The sequence below is a fragment of the Procambarus clarkii genome, chromosome 86 (genome assembly GCF_040958095.1).
Source record: "Procambarus clarkii isolate CNS0578487 chromosome 86, FALCON_Pclarkii_2.0, whole genome shotgun sequence".
NCBI classification, from domain to species: Eukaryota; Metazoa; Arthropoda; class Malacostraca; order Decapoda; family Cambaridae; genus Procambarus; species Procambarus clarkii.
Window position 1 is genome coordinate 4,236,590 of NC_091235.1, and position 27,566 is coordinate 4,264,155.

Consider the following 27,566-nt stretch of genomic DNA (forward strand, 5'->3'; position numbering starts at 1 on the left):
AATACAGTCACCCAACTCACCCGTGGTAATACAGTCACCCAACTCACCCGTGGTAATACAGTCACCCAACTCACCCGTGGTAATACAGTCACCCAACTCACCCGTGGTAATACAGTCACCCAACTCACCCGTGGTAATATACAGTCACCCAACTCACCCGTGGTAATATACAGTCACGCAACTCACCCGTGGTAATATACAGTCACGCAACTCACCCGTGGTAATACAGTCACCCAACTCACCCGTGGTAATATACAGTCACCCAACTCACCCGTAGTAATATACAGTCACCCAACTCACCCGTGGTAATATACAGTCACGCAACTCACCCGTGGTAATACAGTCACCCAACTCACCCGTGGTAATATACAGTCACCCAACTCACCCGTAGTAATATACAGTCACCCAACTCACCCGTGGTAATATACAGTCACGCAACTCACCCGTGGTAATACAGTCACCCAACTCACCCGTGGTAATATACAGTCACCCAACTCACCCGTGGTAATATACAGTCACCCAACTCACCCGTGGTAATACAGTCACCCAACTCACCCGTGGTAATATACAGTCACCCAACTCACCCGTGGTAATACAGTCACCCAACTCACCCGTGGTAATATACAGTCACCCAACTCACCCGTGGTAATACACAGTCACCCAACTCACCCGTGGTAATATACAGTCACGCAACTCACCCGTGGTAATATAGAGTCACGCAACTCACCCGTGGTAATACAGTCACCCAACTCACCCGTGGTAATATAGTCACGCAACTCACCCGTGGTAATATACAGTCACCCAACTCACCCGTGGTAATATACAGTCACCCAACTCACCCGTAGTAATATACAGTCACCCAACTCACCCGTGGTAATATACAGTCACGCAACTCACCCGTGGTAATACAGTCACCCAACTCACCCGTGGTAATATACAGTCACGCAACTCACCCGTAGTAATATACAGTCACCCAACTCACCCGGTATTAAGTAAATGTATTTAATAAAAAAATATCTGCTTCATGCATTTTTCCATAATAATAATAATAATAATAATAATAATAATAATAATAATAATAATAAACTTTTGTAGTATTCATTTCATTTCCTCAAAACTAACGCTAAAAACCAAATTTAAACAAACCTAGGCCTAATATGGCCTAGGTATGTTTAAATATAGCCTAATATATTATAATATTGCCTAATATAATATAATATAACATTTTCAATCGACTTGAGAATGGTCCAGGACGGACCGAAACGTCGTCGTCCCTTCAACTTCTAGTGTGTGGTCTGGTCAACATACTTCAGCCACGTTATTGTGACTCATCGCCTGCATAGCCTAATATAGTACAATATATGTACTATAATATGCATCAGATAGCATATATTAGGCCTAGGATGGTTAGGTCAAGTTTTATTAGCAACATAAACACAAAACCATTCCCAGTTTGTCCAAATTCAATAGTACTAAATTCTAATATCTAATTGCCCATTCCGTCAACACATCGTTACTATAAGTACTATCTAAACAGGAGAACAGGCTGATACACAGCTTGAAATAATGCTGCCTCAATAAGTTTACATCACGATAGACTTGATAATACTGGCCCAATAGGTTTAGATCACGATAGACACGTATAGAGAGTATAATTTCAATATATTAATGATGATGATAAAGGCTGCGCTGCCACGTTTCTAGCAGGACCTTCACCGAGCTGCCAGCCGCACGAGTAACGCGATACAACGGTAAATAAAGCTTGAAATGCTATTTCCCCAGAAGGCATATATAATAAATATGGTTACCGAAGGATAATATTTCCTGCTTATTTCTCAATGCAATGATTTCATGTCTATTTTAAGTTGCAAGTCAGCGCTGTATGACACTCTGGTAACTTTCTTTCTTTCCCAGCAAAAATGAAAGTTCAGTATGAATGGTGTGTTGATTATTGTGGCGTGGCTGTGGTGGACACTAGTATCTCCAGCCCTCACCTCCTCTCCCTGCCTCTGCCACCCTCACGTCTCCTGTAAGTACCTCTATATGACACTTATACACCTCAATGACACTACGAGTATGTGTGTGCGAGTTAGTGTTTTATATTTTCTACCACAGACCTGGTCATTCCTATATCATTATATACAGTGGTAACCAACATATATGCTTTCGTTCCTCCATGGGCAGAGTGTGAGTTGTGTTAGACAAACAGTGTAGTGAGTTACAGAGCACTAGCAAAAGAAGGGGGATTTATACAAATTATAATGATCAATTCCCCATCTTTTGGTAGTGGTCAATAACTCACTCCACTATACCATTGCCCAACACATCTCACACGCTGCCCCATGGAGGAACCACTATAATAATATAATAGATTGAGGAGGAATATAATAATATGCTTTTGTGTTGGCATATATATACCTATCACCCGCGGGAGGTGTGTGTTTATCAGAGCACACGAGTGTTTCTGAACAGTCAATCACTAAAGGCATTGCGGGCTCACCATAGCCCATGCTACTTGGAGCTTTTTGTTCCAGGTAGCGAATCTTTAACAACAACAACGTCAACCACTATACCTTAGTCCGTCACTCTAGTCACCTCTCTAGTGTATTGTGTGTCCGTCAAGACGACCTGTGCACCTCTAGTGTATTGTGTGTACGTCAAGACGACCTGTGCACCTCTAGTGTATTGTGTGTATGTCAAGACGACCTGTGCACCTCTAGTGTATTGTGTGTACGTCAAGACGACCTGTGCACCTCTAGTGTATTGTGTGTATGTCAAGACGACCTGTGCACCTCTAGTGTATTGTGTGTACGTCAAGACGACCTGTGCACCTCTCTAGTGTATTGTGTGTACGTCAAGACGACCTGTGCACCTCTCTAGTGTATTGTGTGTACGTCAAGACGACCTGTGCACCTCTCTAGTGTATTGTGTGTACGTCAAGACGACCTGTGCATCTCTAGTGTATTGTGTGTACGTCAAGACGACCTGTGCACCTCTCTAGTGTATTGTGTGTACGTCAAGACGACCTGTGCACCTCTCTAGTGTATTGTGTGTACGTCAAGACGACCTGTGCACCTCTAGTGTATTGTGTGTACGTCAAGACGACCTGTGCACCTCTAGTGTATTGTGTGTACGTCAAGACGACCTGTGCACCTCTAGTGTATTGTGTGTACGTCAAGACGACCTGTGCACCTCTAGTGTATTGTGTGTACGTCAAGACGACCTGTGCACCTCTAGTGTATTGTGTGTACGTCAAGACGACCTGTGCACCTCTAGTGTATTGTGTGTACGTCAAGAAGACCTGTGCATCTCTAGTGTATTGTGTGTACGTCAAGAAGACCTGTGCACCTCTCTAGTGTATTGTGTGTACGTCAAGACGACCTGTGCACCTCTAGTGTATTGTGTGTACGTCAAGACGACCTGTGCACCTCTCTAGTGTATTGTGTGTACGTCAAGACGACCTGTGCACCTCTCTAGTGTATTGTGTGTACGTCAAGACGACCTGTGCATCTCTAGTGTATTGTGTGTACGTCAAGACGACCTGTGCACCTCTCTAGTGTATTGTGTGTACGTCAAGACGACCTGTGCACCTCTTTGACGCACACAAGATGATCGTAGTGCACATAATGATGTCTGGTGTACATAGCCAGGGTTACTGATCAGCGGCAGGATTCGTCAAGGATTTAAGCAACCATTTACGGAACCTGTGCATCTCTGCTCGATCATAGCGGCTTTTAGTTGTTATTGTTATGAACAACCTCGTAGTGCTTCGGCGCTCTTAGACTGTTTAATAAATGTAAACAAACTCGCTGTGATAGGGGAAAGATGCACAGCTTCCGTAAATGTGTTCATATATGCTTGACGAATTCTGGCCCAGATCTCGTGTGTGTACTCACCTATTTGTACTCGCCTAGATGTGTTTGCGGGGGTTGAGCTCTGGTTCTTTGGTCCCGCCTCTCAACTGTCAATCATCTGGTGTACAGATTTCTGAGCCTATTGGGCTCTATCATATCTACATTTGAAACTGTGTATGGAGTCAGCCTCCACCACATCACTGCCTAATGCATTCCACCTGTTAACTACTCTGACACTGAAAAAGTCTTTCTAACGTTCCTGTGGCTCATGTGGGTACTCAGTTTCCACCTGTGTCCCCTTGTTCGCGTCCCGCCCGTGTTAAACAGTTTATCCTTATCTACCCTGTCAATTCCCCTGAGAATTTTGTAGGTAGTGATCATGTCTCCCCTTACTCTTCTGTCTTCCAATGTCGTGAAATGAATTTCCCGCAGCCTTTCCTCGTAACTCATGCCTCTTAGTTCTGGGACTAGTCTAGTGGCATACCTCTAAACTTTTTCCAGCTTCGTCTTGTGCTTAACAAGGTACGGGCTCCATACTGGGGTCGCATACTCCAGGATTGGTCTTACATATGTGGTATACAAGATTCTGAATGATTCCTTACACAGGTTCCTGAAGGCTGTTCTGATGTTAGCCAGCCTCGCGTATGCCGCTGATGTTATTATTTTTGTGGGCTTCAGGTGACAGGTTTGGTGTGATATCAACTCCTAGATCTTTCTCTCTGTTTCATGAAGTACTTCATCTCCAATTCTGTATCCTGTGTCTATTCTCGTATGTGTGTGTGTGTGTAATTACTTAAGTGTAGTTACAGGATGAGAGCTACGCTCGTGGTGTCCCGTCTTCCCAGCACTCTTTGTCATATAATGCTCTGAAACTACTGACGGTCTTGGCCTCCACCACCTTCTCACTTAACTTGTTCCAACCGTCTACCACTCTATTTGCGAAGGTGAATTTTCTTATATTTCTTCGGCATCTGTGTTTAGCTAGTTTAAATCTATGACCTCTTGTTCTTAAAGTTCCAGGTCTCAGGAAATCTTCCCTGTCGATGTTATCAATTCCTGTTACTATTTTGTACGTAGTGATCATATCACCTTTTTTTTCTTCTGTCTTCTAGTTTTGGCATATTTAATGCTTCTAACCTCTCCTCGTAGCTCTTGTCCTTTAGTTCTGGGAGCCACTTAGTAGCATGTCTTTGCACCTTTTCCAGTTTGTTGATGTGCTTCTTAAGATATGGACACCACACAACAGCTGCATATTCTAGCTTTGGCCTAACAAAAGTCATGAACAATTTCTTTAGTATATCGCCATCCATGTATTTAAAAGCAATTCTGAAGTTAGAAAGCGTGACTTAGGCTCCTCGTGTGGGAACCGACCTGTGAGATTTATATTTATTTAATTTATATGAATTTATATATACGTTAATTTATATACTTCGATAGCAATTTGTATAATGATAAGTGGACTGTATTTCTGCAATAATCTCATAATCTCACAAATCGATCCTCTACACATTAGGGGGGTTTATATTTATATGTATGCAGCCAATCAAACTACAGTAACTACATACATTGATGAGGTTCCTTCTCTTATAGTACAGCAGGTTAGTCCACCAGGTATAACTAGAGTGTAGACACCAAATTATCCTCTTTGAGGTAGCTTCTATCACCCAGTAACTGGTGCACATAATCTTGCATCCTCGTCTTGACCTGTCAAAAGTGCGCTAGCTGTGAAGCCAGAATCCTATATATGACAAGCTATATCAGAGAAAACACTATACAGTACATGGAACATTAAAGACCTGGCTTAATTACCTTTAGTATGAGGCGATTTCGCGTTCTAACCGGCTAACCCTATATCCTGACATTAATGGCCATAAATGAATGATAAACGGGTTTCGGATAGACACTTAACTTGAATTTGTAGACAGCGTGTTGATAATGGTACACCTTTGGGTTCCATAACACTACGTCCAAGTAAAATTAACAGGAGCCGAATTTGCTCCCGTGTGAGCCTCTGGTCTCAATATAAACACAATGGCTGCCCTCCTTCCTCACTCTGACGCCTGGCTTACATTGTCCACAATTCAGAAAGTGATAGAAGGGTCACATTTACTCTACTTTAATATTGATAATTAAGTTAATTTATATAAGATGTTTTTATGATGGTAAAGTCCAAAGACTAATGTATTTAAGAATAATTCCCACCATAATAGGTGGTGAATTATAATAGTATGTGGTGATGATATCCCGTTTTCTTTAGACGGTAATTCCACTACAAGTTACGTTTTCTATGGGTAACTTGTTGGTAATACAGCTATTATCTGTATGATATATTAAATGGTGTCGGATTTTCCGACATAATTCCCCAGGGGCTGCTCACGGGTCGAAGTCCTATTTAGAACAGACGAACACCGATACTCCTCCTTCGAATTATATGTTAGTAGTTAGTAATCACACATTTGTGTGTCTGTTCGTACAGGACGGATGTCCCGTACTAGAGTTGTAGGGGTTAGAAGTCTAATGCGATTTCATTTCCCTGTCAACTCTTGAAAGGCTAATATTCAAGCCTTATTACATATTATTTAACCCAGAAGACTGGATGTGATCAAGTACTACAGTCAAGTATGATTCAGGGACTGCAGTGAGATCAGTGACATTAGATATAACTTGAAGTTTCTTCAGGTAACTGGTCACTGATATATAAACACTGAGGCCCATGGAATACATCTTGATTAAATAATAAATGTATCAAATCAGTCATCAGATTTATTAGGGTTTAATTTAGTTAATTAATTCAGAAGATTGAATAGCTCATCATTAAAGTAAAGTATGGTTCTGAGACTGCAGTGGGTTCAGTGACATTGGTCGCAGTGACTTGTAGCTGTTTTAGGCTACTGTTCACTGATTTGCCACTGAGGCCTCATGAACTCATCTTCAGCTTCAAATGATGATACTAACATCAACCTCTGTTACTATAGTCAGCTGTAATCTCCTTAGTATAATGCTACTGGAGAAATATAATCAGCTGACAAATTTAGATTTCTACTGGTATTGTTTATCTGCAGGCATAGGTCTCCTCAGGCTTGATACTGGGCCTGAGAGTAATTTACCTCCTGCAGAGTTTAACATGGTTATACCCTGATATTTAGTAGGGCTACCGATGAATCGATGGCAATAGTCTGTCCCTACAAGGAGACCGAAGTCGGTGAGGTGATCAGACTTAATATTATCTGCCAATTTTATTCCTCTATTTCTCAGGAATTTGGCTGTTGCTCTCAGACCTTGAACTTGTAGGTCTACTGGTATTTTGTCCACCACAATGGCTTGTACTCGACAGACGTACCTGCCTAAGCGTACTGATGGTTGTACCACCTGGTAGACTTGAGGTCCTGCATCTGTTACAAACCCTGAGATGTTGAATGACATCTGGGCTACAGGCCTTAATTGTAATTCATCTGCCAGCTTTTTAGTAATATATGTTCTCTGGGATCCTTGGTCAAACAACCCACGGGTATGGACCTTGGCCCTCTTATTCAGGATGGTAATTTGGGCAGTAGGCAAAGTCGTATTACCTTTAGACTTTGCCGAATGGACACTCTTTGTTGGTTGCACCTTGCAGTACTGTACTGAGGTGGGAATGCTATCTTCCACCTTGGGGTTTGGAGACGTTGTTTTGGTGTCTCTGCATAATGCTGCATGGTGCTGACCTTTGTTACACCTATTACAGGTGTGTAATTGGGTCTCACAGTCGTTGATGTTATGTTTCCTGAGGCACCTCGTGCAATGTTGCAAATCTTTGAGTCGCTCAACACGGGCGTCACTATCAGGAAAATTAGAGCAGTGGTACATTGAATGTTTCTCATTGCAGAACAAACATGTTCCATAGCTTCCAGTACCCTTTGGTGTCACGTTCTTGGGTGACACAGTAACTATAGGCTTGGAGGGTCCCACTGCATATACGCCCACACTGCTACTGTTCCACTTTGGTGTTGAATTATATTGTCTAGATTGATTTGGAGTACCTTTGGTACTCTGTGGTTTACTATTATTGGTTTCTGAGGGTTTACATGGTGGTTTTAATTTGTCATGTGTTCGTAATTGATGAACTACTGACTTTAAACCTTCAGATATTTCATTCATAGATAAGATGCTTTTATTGTAATGAGCACTCATTTGTCTCAATATGTCCCTAGGTATTTTCTCCTGGACAATTATTTTCAAGACCCACTCAGCCCCGTTTGTATCTGCTGTCAGGCTGAGGGCATTGATCAATGATTCTACCTCCAGCTTGAAGACTTGGAGTGAATCAGCTGAAGCCTCCGGTGGGGGTAAATGCAACAGCTCATGAACTAAATGTGATGTTCTTACTTCTGGATCAGCATAATTATCCTTGAGGAGTTTTACTGCCAGATCATAGCCGTCATTAGTTAATCTCAGATGGGATACTACTGTTTTAGCCTCACCTGATAATTGGCCTTGCAAATAAGAGAATTTACTACTCTTTGGTAAAGATTGTTTTGAGTCTACAAGGTCAACGAATTTGTTCCAAAATTCGTCCCAATCTTCCTCATCTTTTCCTGAGAAAGTGGGTAAATTAATTGGAGGGAGTCGAGCTTCCGCTTGACTCGTATTAGATGCAACTGTTGTTGTTGTTGCTGCCTTGTTCTGGGCAATTAATTTGACATAAGGCTGTAACGTGGCCTGAGTGTGATCTTCATAATTCGCAAGATCAACCATAATGTCGTCTATTTCTGTTTCTGATAAATTGGTGTTGGCAAGTTCAGCCACATATGTTGCTATTTGACATTTGATTTGCTCAAATTTACCTGCAGCTGCTTGATAATAGCTTTCCAGGTCAGCATAATCAACTGTTGATTGTTGTGACAAATCTTCACATTTCTTGATCTGTCTTGTTAAGTGGCCTTTAAGACCTGCAAGGGTTCTTTTCATTCTCCCTGCATTATCCATACTGGCTCGTTGGTGAAGCCTTGTGGGACTTGTACTTGGGCTGCTCATAATACTGAACAAACACTAATGGTAGCCTAGGGTAAATTCTGAACTCACTAGGCAATAATCCTACCTCTACTAGAGGTTAGCACTTAAAATTAATACACATTATATATATACAATCATACACACTAATGATTTGAGTGATAAACCAGTGTCACTGGAAGTACCTTTAGGTTAGCTCTTCTATATCACCCTAGGATGGTAGAGACACTAATTAATCACTCAAAGGTGTAATGATCATAAGTAAATTATTATATATACAACTCAACTCGAGTTGATAAAAATTACACCCAAAATAGGGTCTGGACCATTCATTAATGGTGTTAGGTTGATCAATATAGTACAACTGACTATGGTAATAATGGGACTAGGATGAACGATAATAGTTCAACTAGTCAATGGTAATATCCTACCCTGTTGTGGGTTGGCAATTAGTAAATATTATACTGTGATCACTAGTGCAATATATATTAAATAATTCTCTATTTTGGAGAAATAATATACACAATTATTGTTAATAGCCTCTTAATTAGCCTCTATGAAACTTCTAATATTATCTAGAAGTATTAAATATTATTAGTGACCTCGCGAAATAAAGTCCACAAAATTCGTAGATAATCTCTCGCGAAATGTAACACCACGAAATCCGTGAACAATCTCGCGAAGACACAGTCACTAATTTGGCTGGATTCTATATTAGCGCTGTCATTTCACGAAATAACACGCCACCAAATATCTGTGGGTGTGCATGAAACCGCTGACGAAGGCTGAACTGGGCTGAGGGAGGCTCCTGAGCTCCCACGTGGCAACGCCGCTGTCTATGACTGGCTGGCTTTGTTTAAATCACACTGCACTAGTATATTTAATGAATCCACTGGTTAACTGGTTCATCCGGTACTAAGATGACCAAATGTGGGTTCAAAGGACCGAATATTCCGGTTCCGAAGGTCCAAATAATCCGGTTCGAAGGACCAAATAATGTGGGAACCGACCTGTGAGATTTATATTTATTTAATTTATATGAATTTATATATACGTTAATTTATATACTTCGATAGCAATTTGTATAATGATAAGTGGACTGTATTTCTGCAATAATCTCATAATCTCACAAATCGATCCTCTACACATTAGGGGGGTTTATATTTATATGTATGCAGCCAATCAAACTACAGTAACTACATACATTGATGAGGTTCCTTCTCTTATAGTACAGCAGGTTAGTCCACCAGGTATAACTAGAGTGTAGACACCAAATTATCCTCTTTGAGGTAGCTTCTATCACCCAGTAACTGGTGCACATAATCTTGCATCCTCGTCTTGACCTGTCAAAAGTGCGCTAGCTGTGAAGCCAGAATCCTATATATGACAAGCTATATCAGAGAAAACACTATACAGTACATGGAACATTAAAGACCTGGCTTAATTACCTTTAGTATGAGGCGATTTCGCGTTCTAACCGGCTAACCCTATATCCTGACATTAATGGCCATAAATGAATGATAAACGGGTTTCGGATAGACACTTAACTTGAATTTGTAGACAGCGTGTTGATAATGGTACACCTTTGGGTTCCATAACACTACGTCCAAGTAAAATTAACAGGAGCCGAATTTGCTCCCGTGTGAGCCTCTGGTCTCAATATAAACACAATGGCTGCCCTCCTTCCTCACTCTGACGCCTGGCTTACATTGTCCACAATTCAGAAAGTGATAGAAGGGTCACATTTACTCTACTTTAATATTGATAATTAAGTTAATTTATATAAGATGTTTTTATGATGGTAAAGTCCAAAGACTAATGTATTTAAGAATAATTCCCACCATAATAGGTGGTGAATTATAATAGTATGTGGTGATGATATCCCGTTTTCTTTAGACGGTAATTCCACTACAAGTTACGTTTTCTATGGGTAACTTGTTGGTAATACAGCTATTATCTGTATGATATATTAAATGGTGTCGGATTTTCCGACACCTCGCACAATATTCTTAATGTGGTCCTCAGGTGATAGTTTTCTATCTAGAACCACCCCTAGATCTCTTTCTTTATCAGAATTCTTTAAAGATTTCTCACATAATATATAGGTTGTGTGGGGTCTATGTTCTCCTATTCCACATTCCATAACATGACATTTATTAACATTAAATTCTATTTGCCAAGTGGTGCTCCATATACTTATTTTGTCCAGGTCTTCTTGAAGGGCATGACAATCATCTAATTTCTTATCCTTCCTATTATCTTAGCATCATCAGCAAACATGTTCATATAATTCTGTATACCAACTGGTAGATCATTTATGTAGACAATAAACATCACTGGTGCAACAACTGAACCCTGTGGTACTCCACTTTGTGTGTGTGTGTGTGTGTGTACTCACCTATTTGTACTCATCTATTTGTGCTGGCGGGGGTTGAGCTATGGCTCTTTGGTCCCGCCTCTCAACTGTTAATCAACTGTGTGTGTGTGTGTGTGTGTGTGTGTGTGTGTGTGTGTGTGTGTGTGTGTGTGTGTGTGTGTGTGTGTGTGTTTTGGCGTAAGTGAGTTAAACACTCCAATCACTTTCTGCGGGTTAAGTGCTTTTACAATATATTACATACTTGTTACATAGTAAATCTTTGGTATAGGTCTAATATGAAGTATTCCAATATTCAAGAAATATTTACAGCCCTCGGCATATGTCAACCCAGGAGGTAGTTAGTCAGCCAATATGGGACATTCTACAGTATAGTAATGAAGGAGATGCGTGTGTTGGGCGAGAGATGTCGCCCCTGGTGCATGCCTCTGAGTTTTGTGATGGGCGCCGTGGGAAGCCTAGCTGGCCTCCCACACACTAGGCTCCAATGCTCCCAGGTGAAGCCTAGCTGGCCTCCCACACACTAGGCTCCAATGCTCCCAGGTGAAGCCTAGCTGGCCTCCCACACACTAGGCTCCAATGCTCCCAGGTGAAGCCTAGCTGGCCTCCCACACACTAGGCTCCAATGCTCCCAGGTGAAGCCTAGCTGGCCTCCCACACACTAGGCTCCAATGCTCCCAGGTGAAGCCTAGCTGGCCTCCCACACACTAGGCTCCAATGCTCCCAGGTGAAGCCTAGCTGGCCTCCCACACACTAGGCTCCAATGCTCCCAGGTGAAGCCTAGCTGGCCTCCCACACACTAGGCTCCAATGCTCCCAGGTGAAGCCTAGCTGGCCTCCCACACACTAGGCTCCAATGCTCCCAGGTGAAGCCTAGCTGGCCTCCCACACACTAGGCTCCAATGCTCCCAGGTGAAGCCTAGCTGGTCTCCCACACACTAGGCTCCAGCTCCCAAGTGAAGCCTGGCTGGCCTCCCACACACTAGGCTCCAATGCTCACATGGATAGCCTAGCTGGCCTCCCACACACTAGGCTCCAATGCTCCCAGGTGAAGCCTAGCTGGCCTCCCACACACTAGGCTCCAATGCTCCTAGGTGAAGCCTAGCTGGCCTCCCACACACTAGGCTCCAACGCTCACATCGATAGCCTAGCTGGCCTCCCACACACTAGGCTCCAATGCTCCTAGGTGAAGCCTAGCTGGCCTCCCCCACACTAGGCTCCAATGCTCCTAGGTGAAGCCTAGCTGGCCTCCCACATACTAGGCTCCAATGCTCACATGGATAGCCTAGCTGGCCTCCCACACACTAGGCTCCAATGCTCCCAGGTGAAGCCTAGCTGGCCTCCCCCACACTAGGCTCCAATGCTCCTAGGTGAAGCCTAGCTGGCCTCCCACACACTAGGCTCCAATGCTCCTAGGTGAAGACTAGCTGGCCTCCCACACACTAGGCTCCAATGCTCCTAGGTGAAGCCTAGCTGGCCTCCCACACACTAGGCTCCAATGCTCCTAGGTGAAGCCTAGCTGGCCTCCCACACACTAGGCTCCAATGCTCCTAGGTGAAGCCTAGCTGGCCTCCCACACACTAGGCTCCAATGCTCCTAGGTGAAGCCTAGCTGGCCTCCCACACACTAGGCTCCAATGCTCCTAGGTGAAGCCTAGCTGGCCTCCCACACACTAGGCTCCAATGCTCCTAGGTGAAGCCTAGCTGGCCTCCCACACACTAGGCTCCAATGCTCCTAGGTGAAGCCTAGCTGGCCTCCCACACACTAGGCTCCAATGCTCCCAGGTGATTCTTGTCGCCGGAGGCTGCTAGTTTTGTGTTTATTTATATATACAAGAGTTGTTACATTCTTGTAAAGCCACTACCACTGCTGGGTGAACAGAGGTGTACAGTTAAGGACTGTCGCCTAGTCAATCCTCCAGTGAGCACCGTCGGTTGAAAGCGACCAACATTGCATACTGTTTACTATGCAATATCGGGAGCTTTCAACCCACGGCGCCCACTGCGCCACGGAGGGTGTTAGCTCCCCCACACTGGCGCCAGCCTCCCGCCAGCACCAGCAGGTAACAAAGGCGCTGCGCACGGCGGCCTCTATTATACAGCTAGTAATTTATCCTGTTTCATCCTTGGTTAATTGCTAAATTATTAATGCTAATTAACATTTATGTATTTTATATGGGTTGTACCTTAACGATCACTACAGTTGTACAGTTTGGGTCATCTTGACCTTTGCCCTGACTGGCTGCCATGGTAAGACTTTTAATCGGGTTCACTTATCAATAAATTTTATATATTTGTTAGCTGGAGAGAGAGATTACGGAGCCTATCTCTTGTTATCGACCATTGGTTCGTACTGGACACCCGTTCACAGCTGGGGAGATAATCACTCTTAAACACCTGGTGCCAATTGGGCGCCATGATGATTGTTGACGACGCGGGTGTGTGTAGACTGTCCTGGGAGACTGTCCTGGGAGACTGTCCTGGGAGACTGTCCTGGGAGACTGTCTTGGGAGACTGTCCTGGGAGACTGTCCTGGGAGACTGTCCTGGGAGACTGTCCTGGGAGACTGTCCTGGGAGACTGCCCTGGGAGACTGCCCTGGGAGACTGCCCTGGGAGACTGTCCTGGGAGACTGTCCTGGGAGACTGTCCTGGGAGACTGTCCTGGGAGACTGTCCTGGGAGACTGTCCTGGGAGACTGTCCTGGGAGACTGCCCTGGGAGACTGCCCTGGGAGACTGCCCTGGGAGACTGTCCTGGGAGACTGTCCTGGGAGACTGTCCTGGGAGACTGTCCTGGAAGACTGACCTGGGAGATTGTCCTGGGAGACTGTCCTGGGAGACTGTCCTGGGAGACTGCCCTGGGAGACTGCCCTGGGAGACTGCCCTGGGAGACTGTCCTGGGAGACTGCCCTGGGAGACTGCCCTGGGAGACTGCCCTGGGAGACTGTCCTGGGAGACTGCCCTGGGAGACTGCCCTGGGAGACTGCCCTGGGAGACTGTCCTGGGAGACTGTCCTGGGAGACTGTCCTGGGAGACTGTCCTGGGAGACTGCCCTGGGAGACTGTCCTGGGAGACTGCCCTGGGAGACTGCCCTGGGAGACTGCCCTGGGAGACTGCCCTGGGAGACTGTCCTGGGAGACTGACCTGGGAGACTGTCCTGGGAGACTGACCTGGGAGACTGACCTGGGAGACTGTCCTGGGAGACTGCCCTGGGAGACTGCCCTGGGAGACTGCCCTGGGAGACTGCCCTGGGAGACTGCCCTGGGAGACTGTCCTGGGAGACTGTCCTGGGAGACTGACCTGGGAGACTGACCTGGGAGACTGACCTGGGAGACTGACCTGGGAGACTGTCCTGGGAGACTGTCCTGGGAGACTGTCCTGGGAGACTGACCTGGGAGACTGCCCTGGGAGACTGCCCTGGGAGACTGCCCTGGGAGACTGCCCTGGGAGACTGCCCTGGGAGACTGTCCTGGGAGACTGTCCTGGGAGACTGACCTGGGAGACTGACCTGGGAGACTGCCCTGGGAGACTGACCTGGGAGACTGCCCTGGGAGACTGCCCTGGGAGACTGCCCTGGGAGACTGCCCTGGGAGACTGCCCTGGGAGACTGCCCTGGGAGACTGCCCTGGGAGACTGTCCTGGGAGACTGTCCTGGGAGACTGTCCTGGGAGACTGTCCTGGGAGACTGTCCTGTGAGACTGACCTGGAAGACTGACCTGGGAGACTGTCCTGGGAGACTGTCCTGGGAGACTGTCCTGGGAGACTGTCCTGGGAGACTGTCCTGGGAGACTGCCCTGGGAGACTGCCCTGGGAGACTGCCCTGGGAGACTGTCCTGGGAGACTGTCCTGGGAGACTGTCCTGGGAGACTGTCCTGGGAGACTGTCCTGGGAGACTGTCCTGGGAGACTGTCCTGGGAGACTGTCCTGGGAGACTGCCCTGGGAGACTGCCCTGGGAGACTGCCCTGGGAGACTGCCCTGGGAGACTGCCCTGGGAGACTGCCCTGGGAGACTGCCCTGGGAGACTGCCCTGGGAGACTGCCCTGGGAGACTGTCCTGGGAGACTGTCCTGGGAGACTGACCTGGGAGACTGTCTTGGGAGACTGTCTTGGGAGAACTGCTCAACGGCACCTAATGTACAGCATTGCTGTAACTTGGGGCGGTTCAGTTCCCAAGACCGTTACAGTATGTGCCTCTGTACCTTTCCCACCACCACTCACAGTATGTGCCTCTGTAACCTTCCCACCACCACTCACAGTATGTGCCTCTGTAACCTTCCCACCACCACTCACAGTATGTGCCTCTGTAACCTTCCCACCACCACTCACAGGATGGGTCTGTAACCTTCCCACCACCACTCACAGGATGGGTCTGTACCCTTCCCACCACCACTCACAGGATGGGTCTGTAACCTTCCCACCACCACTCACAGGATGGGTCTGTACCCTTCCCACCACCACTCACAGGATGGGTCTGTACCCTTCCCACCACCACTCACAGGATGGGTCTGTACCCTTCCCACCACCACTCACAGGATGGGTCTGTACCCTTCCCACCACCACTCACAGGATGGGTCTGTACCCTTCCCACCACCACTCACAGGATGGGTCTGTACCCTTCCCACCACCACTCACAGGATGGGTCTGTACCCTTCCCACCACCACTCACAGGATGGGTCTGTACCCTTCCCACCACCACTCACAGGATGGGTCTGTACCCTTCCCACCACCACTCACAGGATGGGTCTGTACCCTTCCCACCACCACTCACAGGATGGGTCTGTACCCTTCCCACCACCACTCACAGGATGGGTCTGTACCCTTCCCACCACCACTCACAGGATGGGTCTGTACCCTTCCCACCATCACTCACAGGATGGGTCTGTACCCTTCCCACCATCACTCACAGGATGGGTCTGTACCCTTCCCACCATCACTCACAGGATGGGTCTGTACCCTTCCCACCATCACTCACAGGATGGGTCTGTACCCTTCCCACCATCACTCACAGGATGGGTCTGTACCCTTCCCACCATCACTCACAGGATGGGTCTGTACCCTTCCCACCATCACTCACAGGATGGGTCTGTACCCTTCCCACCATCACTCACAGGATGGGTCTGTACCCTTCCCACCACCACTCACAGGATGGGTCTGTACCCTTCCCACCACCACTCACAGGATGGGTCGACCTGGGGGGCGGCCGTGTCTCCTGGTCGACCTGGGGGGCGGCCGTGTCTGCTGGTCGACCTGGGGGGCGGCCGTGTCTGCTGGTCGACCTGGGGGGCGGCCGTGTCTGCTGGTCGACCTGGGGGGCGGCCGTGTCTGCTGGTCGACCTGGGGGGCGGCCGTGTCTGCTGGTCGACCTGGGGGGCGGCCGTGTCTGCTGGTCGACCTGGGGGGCGGCCGTGTCTGCTGGTCGACCTGGGGGGCGGCCGTGTCTGCTGGTCGACCTGGGGGGCGGCCGTGTCTGCTGGTCGACCTGGGGGGCGGCCGTGTCTGCTGGTCGACCTGGGGGGCGGCGGTGTCTGCTGGTCGACCTGGGGGGCGGCGATGTCTGCTGGTCGACCTGGAGGGCGGCGATGTCTGCTGGTCGACCTGGGGGGCGGCGATGTCTGCTGGTCGACCTGGGGGGCGGCGATGTCTGCTGGTCGACCTGGGGGGCGGCGATGTCTGCTGGTCGACCTGGGGGGCGGCGATGTCTGCTGGTCGACCTGGGGGGCGGCGATGTCTGCTGGTCGACCTGGGGGGCGGCGATGTCTGCTGGTCGACCTGGGGGGCGGCGATGTCTGCTGGTCGACCTGGGGGGCGGCGATGTCTGCTGGTCGACCTGGGGGGCGGCGATGTCTGCTGGTCGACCTGGGGGGCGGCGATGTCTGCTGGTCGACCTGGGGGGCGGCCGTGTCTGCTGGTCGACCTGGGGGGCGGCCGTGTCTGCTGGTCGACCTGGGGGGCGGCCGTGTCTGCTGGTCGACCTGGGGGGCGGCGATGTCTGCTGGTCGACCTGGGGGGCGGCGATGTCTGCTGGTCGACCTGGGGGGCGGCGATGTCTGCTGGTCGACCTGGGGGGCGGCGATGTCTGCTGGTCGACCTGGGGGGCGGCGATGTCTGCTGGTCGACCTGGGGGGCGGCGATGTCTGCTGGTCGACCTGGGGGCGGCGATGTCTGCTGGTCGACCTGGGGGGCGGCGATGTCTGCTGGTCGACCTGGGGGGCGGCGATGTCTGCTGGTCGACCTGGGGGGCGGCGATGTCTGCTGGTCGACCTGGGGGGCGGCGATGTCTGTTGGTCGACTTGGGGGCGGCGATGTCTGCTGGTCGACCTGGGGGGCGGCCGTGTCTGCTGGTCGACCTGGGGGGCGGCCGTGTCTGCTGGTCGACCTGGGGGGCGGCCGTGTCTGCTGGTCGACCTGGGGGGCGGCGATGTCTGCTGGTCGACCTGGGGGGCGGCCGTGTCTGCTGGTCGACCTGGGGGGCGGCCGTGTCTGCTGGTCGACCTGGGGGGCGGCGATGTCTGCTGGTCGACCTGGGGGGCGGCCGTGTCTGCTGGTCGACCTGGGGGGCGGCGATGTCTGCTGGTCGACCTGGGGGGCGGCCGTGTCTGCTGGTCGACCTGGGGGGCGGCGATGTCTGCTGGTCGACCTGGGGGGCGGCGATGTCTGCTGGTCGACCTGGGGGGCGGCGATGTCTGCTGGTCGACCTGGGGGGCGGCGATGTCTGCTGGTCGACCTGGGGGGCGGCGATGTCTGCTGGTCGACCTGGGGGGCGGCGATGTCTGCTGGTCGACCTGGGGGCGGCGATGTCTGCTGGTCGACCTGGGGGGCGGCGATGTCTGCTGGTCGACCTGGGGGGCGGCGATGTCTGCTGGTCGACCTGGGGGGCGGCGATGTCTGCTGGTCGACCTGGGGGGCGGCGATGTCTGTTGGTCGACTTGGGGGCGGCGATGTCTGCTGGTCGACCTGGGGGGCGGCCGTGTCTGCTGGTCGACCTGGGGGGCGGCCGTGTCTGCTGGTCGACCTGGGGGGCGGCCGTGTCTGCTGGTCGACCTGGGGGGCGGCGATGTCTGCTGGTCGACCTGGGGGGCGGCCGTGTCTGCTGGTCGACCTGGGGGGCGGCCGTGTCTGCTGGTCGACCTGGGGGGCGGCGATGTCTGCTGGTCGACCTGGGGGGCGGCCGTGTCTGCTGGTCGACCTGGGGGGCGGCGATGTCTGCTGGTCGACCTGGGGGGCGGCCGTGTCTGCTGGTCGACCTGGGGGGCGGCCGTGTCTGCTGGTCGACCTGGGGGGCGGCGATGTCTGCTGGTCGACCTGGGGGGCGGCCGTGTCTGCTGGTCGACCTGGGGGGCGGCCGTGTCTGCTGGTCGACCTGGGGGGCGGCCGTGTCTGCTGGTCGACCTGGGGGGCGGCCGTGTCTGCTGGTCGACCTGGGGGGCGGCCGTGTCTGCTGGTCGACCTGGGGGGCGGCCGTGTCTGCTGGTCGACCTGGGGGGCGGCGATGTCTGCTGGTCGACCTGGGGGGCGGCGATGTCTGCTGGTCGACCTGGGGGGCGGCGATGTCTCCAGGGGGGCCTGACAGCTGTGTGGACAGCGCTTCGGATTCGTAGTCCTGAGGTTCCGGGTTCGATCCCCGGTGGAGGCTCAGACAAATGGGGAGAGTTTCTTCCACCCTCATGCCCCTGTTCACCTAGCAGTAAATAGGTACCTGGGAGTTAGACAGCTGCTACGGGCTGCTTCCTGGGGGTGTGCGTAAAAAGAAAAAGGCCTGGTCGAGGACCGGGCCGCAGGGACGCTAAGCTCCGAAATCGTCTCAAGATAAGGTTATTGTCTACTTCTTCTTGTTTGTGGATTGGAATGACGTCAAGTTCCTTCCATTTACATGGGAACTTTGTCTTTTTGAAGGACTTTATTGATAAGAAATAGAATTAAATCTTGACCTATGCCTTGAGAATTCGTTATCATTGATACGGGCTCAAGGAGGAGATAGGGTATCGGTTCTTTATTTTTCTGCTAGCTTAGAGTTCAACGATAATGGTAGTGTTGATCACTTGTCATAAGTGTGGCAAGTCTGAGTGCTTATTAAACGTGTTGTTACCAGTTGTGGTAGTTTAAATCTGTGGTCACTGGAATTGTTCCGGAACCTTCCCAGCAGCTTCTCCGCCGTATTCTGGGTTTGTGTGGGACGCCGTGTGGACCTAAGGCTGCTCAAGGCTGCTCACAAGGACTCCTTGCTTAATTAAAGGTTTGGCGCCATTCCATCCTCTTAAATATCTAGTTCCCTCCTCCTGTCATAGTCAAGAACCTGCACACCAGTACTACAGGTGCACGGTGTGTGGTACAGGTGTGGGGTACAGGTGTACGGTGTGTGGTACAGGTGTGGGGTACAGGTGTACGGTGTGGGGTACAGGTGCACGGTGTGGGGTACAGGTGCACGGTGTGGGGTACAGGTGCACGGTGTGGGGTACAGGTGCACGGTGTGGGGTACAGGTGCACGGTGTGGGGTACAGGTGCACTGTGTGGGGTACAGGTGCACGGTGTGGGGTACAGGTGTGGGGTACAGGTGTACGGTGTGGGGTACAGGTGCACTGTGTGGGGTACAGGTGCACGGTGTGTGGTACAGGTGTGGGGTACAGGTGTACGGTGTGGGGTACAGGTGCACGGTGTGTGGTACAGGTGTGGGGTACAGGTGCACGGTGTGTGGTACAGGTGCACGGTGTGGGGTACAGGTGTGGGGTACAGGTGCACGGTGTGTGGTACAGGAGTGGGGTACAGGTGTACGGTGTGGGGTACAGGTGCACGGTGTGTGGTACAGGAGTGGGGTACAGGTGTACGGTGTGGGGTACAGGTGCACGGTGTGTGGTACAGGAGCACGGTGTGGGGTACAGGTGCACGGTGTGGGGTACAGGTGCACGATGTGTGGTACAGGTGTGGGGTACAGGTGCACGGTGTGGGGTACAGGTGTGGGGTACAGGTGCACGGTGTGGGGTACAGGTGCACTGTGTGGGGTACAGGTGCACGATGTGTGGTACAGGTGCACGGTGTGGGGTACAGGTGCACGGTGTGGGGTACAGGTGCACTGTGTGGGGTACAGGTGCACGATGTGTGGTACAGGTGTGGGGTACAGGTGCACGGTGTGGGGTACAGGTGCACGGTGTGGGGTACAGGTGCACGGTGTGGGGTACAGGTGCACGATGTGTGGTACAGGTGTGGGGTACAGGTGCACGGTGTGGGGTACAGGTGTGGGGTACAGGTGCACGGTGTGGGGTACAGGTGCACTGTGTGGGGTACAGGTGCACGATGTGTGGTACAGGTGCACGGTGTGGGGTACAGGTGCACGGTGTGGGGTACAGGTGCACTGTGTGGGGTACAGGTGCACGATGTGTGGTACAGGTGTGGGGTACAGGTGCACGGTGTGGGGTACAGGTGCACGGTGTGGGGTACAGGTGCACGGTGTGGGGTACAGGTGTGGGGTACAGGTGCACTGTGTGGGGTACAGGTGCACTGTGTGGGGTACAGGTGCACTGTGTGGGGTACAGGTGCACGGTGTGGGGTACAGGTGCACGGTGTGGGGTACAGGTGCACTGTGTGGGGTACAGGTGCACGATGTGTGGTACAGGTGTGGGGTACAGGTGCACGGTGTGGGGTACAGGTGCACTGTGTGGGGTACAAGTGCACGATGTGTGGTACAGGTGTGGGGTACAGGTGCACTGTGTGGGGTACAGGTGCACGGTGTGGGGTACAGGTGCACGGTGTGGGGTACAGGTGCACTGTGTGGGGTACAGGTGCACTGTGTGGGGTACAGGTGCACTGTGTGGGGTACAGGTGCACGGTGTGGGGTACAGGTGCACTGTGTGGGGTACAGGTGCACGATGTGTGGTACAGGTGCACGGTGTGGGGTACAGGTGCACTGTGTGGGGTACAGGTGCACGGTGTGGGGTACAGGTGCACGATGTGTGGTACAGGTGCACGGTGTGGGGTACAGGTGCACTGTGTGGGGTACAGGTGCACGGTGTGGGGTACAGGTGCACGGTGTGGGGTACAGGTGCACGGCGTGGGGTACAGGTGCACTGTGTGGGGTACAGGTGCACTGTGTGGGGTACAGGTGCACTGTGTGGGGTACAGGTGCACTGTGTGGGGTACAGGTGCACTGTGTGGGGTACAGGTGCACGGTGTGGGGTACAGGTGCACGGTGTGGGGTACAGGTGCACGGTGTGGGGTACAGGTGCACTGTGTGGGGTAGCCCCGTGACTGGACACGTAGCCCCGTGACTGGACACGTAGCCCCGTCACTGGACACGTAGCCCCGTCAGTGGACACGTAGCCCCGTGACTGGACACGTAGCCCCGTGACTGGACACGTAGCCCCGTCACTGGACACGTAGCCCCGTCACTGGACACGTAGCCCCGTCACTGGACACGTAGCCCCGTCACTGGACACGTAGCCCCGTGACTGGACACGTAGCCCCGTGACAGGACACGTAGCCCCGTGACAGGACACGTAGCCCCGTCACTGGACACGTAGCCCCGTGACTGGACACGTAGCCCCGTGACTGGACACGTAGCCCCGTGACTGGACACGTAGCCCCGTGACTGGACACGTAGCCCCGTGACTGGACACGTAGCCCCGTGACTGGACACGTAGCCCCGTGACTGGACACGTAGCCCCGTGACTGGACACGTAGCCCCGTGACTGGACACGTAGCCCCGTGACTGGACACGTAGCCCCGTCACTGGACACGTAGCCCCGTCACTGGACACGTAGCCCCGTCACTGGACACGTAGCCCCGTGACTGGACACGTAGCCCCGTGACTGGACACGTAGGCCCGTCACTGGACACGTAGCCCCGTGACTGGACACGGAGCCCCGTCACTGGACACGTAGCCCCGTGACTGGACACGTAGCCCCGTGACTGGACACGTAGGCCCGTCACTGGACACGTAGCCCCGTGACTGGACACGTAGCCCCGTGACTGGACACGTAGCCCCGTGACTGGACACGTAGCCCCGTCACTGCATGGACACGTAGCCCCGTCACTGGACACTAGCCCCGTGACTGGACACGGGACGAGAGCACACCAGCTACCGTCCACTCTCAAGCGGGAACATTGAGGTCTGTGACCAAGAAGACTTCAACCATCCGTATTGGTTGATCTCTTGTGTGACGCATCGGCCTGTTGTGGTTAGTAATCACGTCTATGTCATCAACTCTCACTTCTGCTGGCAAGGAGACTCACCAGGATAAGGTCCGGTAGCCAATCCGTCTTCAGATCAAGTCCTTTCCATCCAGCGGTCGAACTCAAAGATGCTTTCGTCAATTTCAACATGCTGTTCATTCAAAATAGGAATTTTCTCAAATATAAATTAATATTGTTATATATTAGCTTACTGTACCAACCTGTCCTCCTGCAAGGAACGTCGCTTTTCGCTCGTATGCGTTACATACGACCAAAAATGGTCGTACTAGAAAATGTAAGCGGCTGGCGAAAGTGACTTACTGGCCCGTTTTCTGTTTTGGGTCCTCTGGTAGGTTAGGAGAGGACACTTTAAATTGACCGTTTTCTTGACGTTGGGGCACCTTAGGAGGACGGGCTGACTGTGCACATATAGGCATTGGTTGGGTGTTTAGGTTCTGTTGGCGAGTATTTGTAGGACGTGGGTGAAGCATTTACAGCGTTGGGGTTCGAACAGAGGACGTCAGCGAAGCACTTGTTCCGGAAGTGTTCGGACGTCATCAGTTGTGAGTCGTGTGTAAACCGTTATTCATTCATAAACAACAGGGGGTTTGGCGGGTGCATGGAATGGATTTTGGGCCATTGTTTGAGGACGAGCTGCACCGCCCTCATAAGCCAAGCTAAGTTGCTTAGCTTCTGTAATTGTAGTCGTTCTCGAACATCACTTTTGATATACATTAAACTGTGTAACTAGCTTATCAAGACTGTAACTTGCTTAGCTAAGAGAATATTTAAGATTCAGTTCTTGAGCCCATTATGTAGCTAAGTAATCTCTCCCATCACCGCCCCCCCCCAGCCCGTCCTCTTCAACAAAGCCCAAATGTTACCTCCCTGCAGCCACCAAACACCACCTTCATCAATGATCCCACAACACACGACTCTCCTTCAACAACTATTTACTGACCACCACTATTCAAGTCCTAACTCTGTAAATGCTTTACACACGTACTACAAATAATTCTAAAATTATGATCACCTTATCTAGTAGTAGCAGGCATCCACCAGTCTCAGGAGACTATGGAGTTGTGCTCTGGTTGTCGGTCTGGAGTGGCCTCTCCAGGGCGCAAAGCCAGGGTAGGTTGATATAGGGGAGAAGCTGTCACCCATGCAGCAGGTCCCCCCTCTCCACGGCGTCCAAAGTCTCCAATGGAAAGGCAAACGCCAATGCGATTGGTTCCAGCGCCGTCGCAGGAACTGTCAGAACGATGTTGAAGATAACATCGAACTGCCCTAAGGGCTCCAGCTCCGGAGGTTACCTCGAAGTTGGTGAAAGAAGGCTCAGGGACTCCAAGCCCGGAGACCGCCCCGAGTCTCCGGGTATGTGGGTGCATAATATGCTAATATGTAATATTATACTTTAGAGATCCAATTTTTAATGGACAGTGTTAATTGATGAGTGTGTCTTTGGGGGGTCGGCCACTGCATAGAATGGACATTGCTTGAGGACAAACTGTGCCCACGGGATGGGTATGTGGGTGCCTTACCGCCCACGGGATGGGTATGTGGGTGCCCTACCACCCACGGGATGGGTATGTGGGTGCCTTACCGCCCCACGGGATGGGTATGTGGGTGCCTTACCGCCCCACGGGATGGGTATGTGGGTGCCCTACCGCCCACGGGATGGGTATGTGGGTGCCCTACCGCCCACGGGATGGGTATGTGGGTGCCCTACCGCCCACGGGATGGGTATGTGGGTGCCCTACTGCCCACGGGATGGGTATGTGGGTGCACTACTGCCCACGGGATGGGTATGTGGGTGCACTACCGCCCACGGGATGGGTATGTGGGTGCACTACCGCCCACGGGATGGGTATGTGGGTGCACTACCGGCCACGGGATGGGTATGCGGGTGCACTACCGCCCACGGGATGGGTATGTGGGTGCCCTACCACCCACGGGATGGGTATGTGGGTGCACTACCGCCCACGGGATGGGTATGTGGGTGCACTACCGCCCACGGGATGGGTATGTGGGTGCACTACCGCCCACGGGATGGGTATGTGGGTGCACTACCGCCCACGGGATGGGTATGTGGGTGCACTACCGCCCACGGGATGGGTATGTGGGTGCACTACCGCCCACGGGATTGGTATGTGGGTGCCTTACCGCCCACGGGATGGGTATGTGGGTGCCCTACCGCCCACGGGATGGGTATGTGGGTGCACTACCGCCCACGGGATGGGTATGTGGGTGCCCTACCACCCACGGGATGGGTATGTGGGTGCCTTACCGCCCCACGGGATGGGTATGTGGGTGCCCTACTGCCCACGGGATGGGTATGTGGGTGCCCTACTGCCCACGGGATGGGTATGTGGGTGCCCTACTGCCCACATGATGGGTATGTGGGTGCCCTACTGCCCACGGGATGGGTATGTGGGTGCCCTACTTCCCACGGGATGGGTATGTGGGTGCCCTACTGCCCACGGGATGGGTATGTGGGTGCCCTACCGCCCACGGGATGGGTATGTGGGTGCACTACCGCCCACGGGATGGGTATGTGGGTGCACTACCACCCACGGGATGGGTATGTGGGTGCCCTACCGCCCACGGGATGGGTATGTGGGTGCACTACCGCCCACGGGATGGGTATGTGGGTGCACTACCACCCACGGGATGGGTATGTGGGTGCCCTACTGCCCACGGGATGGGTATGTGGGTGCCCTACTGCCCACGGGATGGGTATGTGGGTGCCCTACTGCCCACGGGATGGGTATGTGGGTGCACTACGGCCCACGGGATGGGTATGTGGGTGCCCTACTGCCCACGGGATGGGTATGTGGGTGCCCTACTGCCCACGGGATGGGTATGTGGGTGCCCTACTGCCCACGGGATGGGTATGTGGGTGCCCTACTGCCCACGGGATGGGTATGTGGGTGCCCTACTGCCCACGGGATGGGTATGTGGGTGCAGAACAATGAACTAACTCAAACTATATTTCATTGCTGTACATGTAACTCACTTTCTCACCGTATATATTGACTCTCTACCACTTCTCTTTACGGGCTATTCATGCCCGTGCCACCTCCTGGTTGGCTTAATGTTAATCAATCTTCCCCAGCCCTTGTGTAGGGTCCACGACGGGGACAAGTGTCCAGCGTCCTGTATAAGGTCGTTTCCGTTCTCGACACAGTCAAGAATTCCGGGTTCGAATCCCGGGCGGGACAAATAGTTAGGCACATTTCATTTCACCTAATGGGTCTGTTCACCTAGCAGTAAGTTGGTACTCAGGAGTTAGTCAGCGTGTTGTGGGGTGGCATCCTGGGCGGGGTCAGTAATTCGACCTTGGGAGGGGGCGGGTGGGGGGGGGGGGACCTCGATAAAAGCCAAAGGTGTATGAATACACGCTGGCTTCCTGTCCCCCTACACAGTGAATTATATTATTGTTCTGGCGTGGGAGGTTTGGGCGTGTGATATTCCGCCCTTTATTGTCACTTGCCGTGTGGTGGTAGTGTCAACATGTGCCACAGTGGCAGCCTTGTGGGTCGTGGCAGTGTTTCCTGCAACACTACGTTACCTAAGTCATCTGTGTCTGCTTCATCAACTGTGTCACGGGGGAGTGGTAACACGTGAAACGTTGGCGTGACAACTTGAGCTTTGTTTGAAGCTTTCTTTGACGTGTTCTGTCCAGTCGGTTTGATCTGTTACTGTGTCTTGTATTTCTCAGTTGGTGCCAGCACAGCTGGTGTTGTTGTGGATGTTCTGGGGGCGAGGGATGCTGTGTATCTGCGCTTTTGTTTATGAAGTTAGTGTTGTGGCTGGAATACTCTGGTGTTGTGTGCACACTTTGGTGGTTGTGGCGTACTGATGCCTTCGCTTCCTCTAACGCCTCATATAGAGTCTTGGCATTCTGTTGATTTACTATGGCGTTGATGACATGAGGTCACGAGGAGAGGAGCCAACATCTCCTGCAGATGTTGGCTCCTCTTCATGTTCCTGTGATGTATGTAGTCCAGTGTCTTATGTGTTAGTATCCTGATGCCTTGTCTTGCCTCCCAGCCCTCGTGTCCTCTTCAGCGGCGGCTTCACCTGCTGCTAGACATGGAGGAACTGAGGCTCGTGTTACTCCAGACTTCCTTATTGACAATTTGTGCCATCGTTGCTGATGATTGTTCTGTTAATACCCAGCATTTTAGACACTGGTGGTGTTGGCGTGCTCGGGGGTGTTGCGGGGGGTTATCTTGAGGTTATCTTGAGATGATTTCGGGGCTTTAGTGTCCACGCGGCCCGGTTTTCGAACAGGCCTCCACCCCCAGTAAGCAGCCCGTGACAGCTAACACCCGGGTACCTATTTTACTGCTAGGTAACAGGGGCATAGGGTGAAAGAAACTCTGCCCATTGTTTCTCGCCGGCGCCTGGGACCGGGGTTACCTAGGCCGGATTTTCTTCAGGATGCGCTGCTGTGTATTGCCACCGTTTCACCTCTTTATGAAGACTATTTCTTAGCCAAGACGAGACGTAACTTGTTACATGCATAACGATGTTGTTGAGGAGTCGTATCGTCGGTGTCTACCGGCTGCAGTATGTCAGTGTGCTGGCGTTGTTGGTGGAAAATCTCTTGAGTTTGTCGTTGTATGTTCCTGACGCCGCCACAGGCTCCGGGATCCCTCCTGCACCGGAGATTGTCATAATGCATTCAAAAGCTTGCCAGTGTCATCACGTGATCACTTACTGATCACTGGGCGATCACCATGACTGACCTTCCTGTAAGAGTGGGGGAGGGAGGGAGGACGGGCTGTGGTCTGAGGACGGGTTGGGAGCTGTATGAGAACGGGCTGTGGTCTGAAGACGGGTTGGGGGCTGTATGAGGACGGGCTGTGGTCTGAGGACGGGTTGGGGGCTGTATGAGAACGGGCTGTGGTCTGAGGACGGGTTGGGGGCTGTATGAGGACGGGCTGTGGTCTGAGGACGGGTTGGGGGCTGTATGAGAACGGGCTGTGGTCTGAGGACGGGTTGGGGGCTGTATGAGGACGGGCTGTGGTCTGAGGACGGGTTGGGGGCTGTATGAGAACGGGCTGTGGTCTGAAGACGGGTTGGGGGCTGTATGAGGACGGGCTGTGGTCTGAGGACGGGTTGGGGGCTGTATGAGAACGGGCTGTGGTCTGAAGACGGGTTGGGGGCTGTATGAGGACGGG

The 27,566-nt window shown here is 51.7% G+C and overlaps 2 protein-coding genes across 3 annotated transcripts in view; one reads left to right on the top strand and one right to left on the bottom strand.

The window, feature by feature from the left end:
* Positions 1–1,906: 1,906 nt before the first annotated feature.
* Positions 1,907–27,566, top strand: part of LOC123769055 (gastric triacylglycerol lipase) — a 45,863-nt gene continuing 20,203 nt past the window's right edge. Inside the window, exon 1 of one of the 2 annotated variants that reach the window (XM_045760019.2) lies at positions 1,907–2,029. The gene's annotated coding sequence lies outside the window, so the exon portion shown is untranslated. Of the gene's footprint in view, positions 2,030–19,256; positions 19,448–27,566 lie in introns of those variants that run through there. The other variant, XM_045760013.2, reaches the window with a different exon arrangement.
* Positions 16,387–27,060, bottom strand: LOC138358745 (uncharacterized). Its single transcript, XM_069316914.1, has 2 exons — positions 26,945–27,060; positions 16,387–18,784 (listed from the first exon to the last, which is right to left on the bottom strand). Exons 1-2 carry the CDS (start codon positions 27,058–27,060, stop codon positions 16,387–16,389), a joined length of 2,514 nt encoding a protein of 837 aa, XP_069173015.1.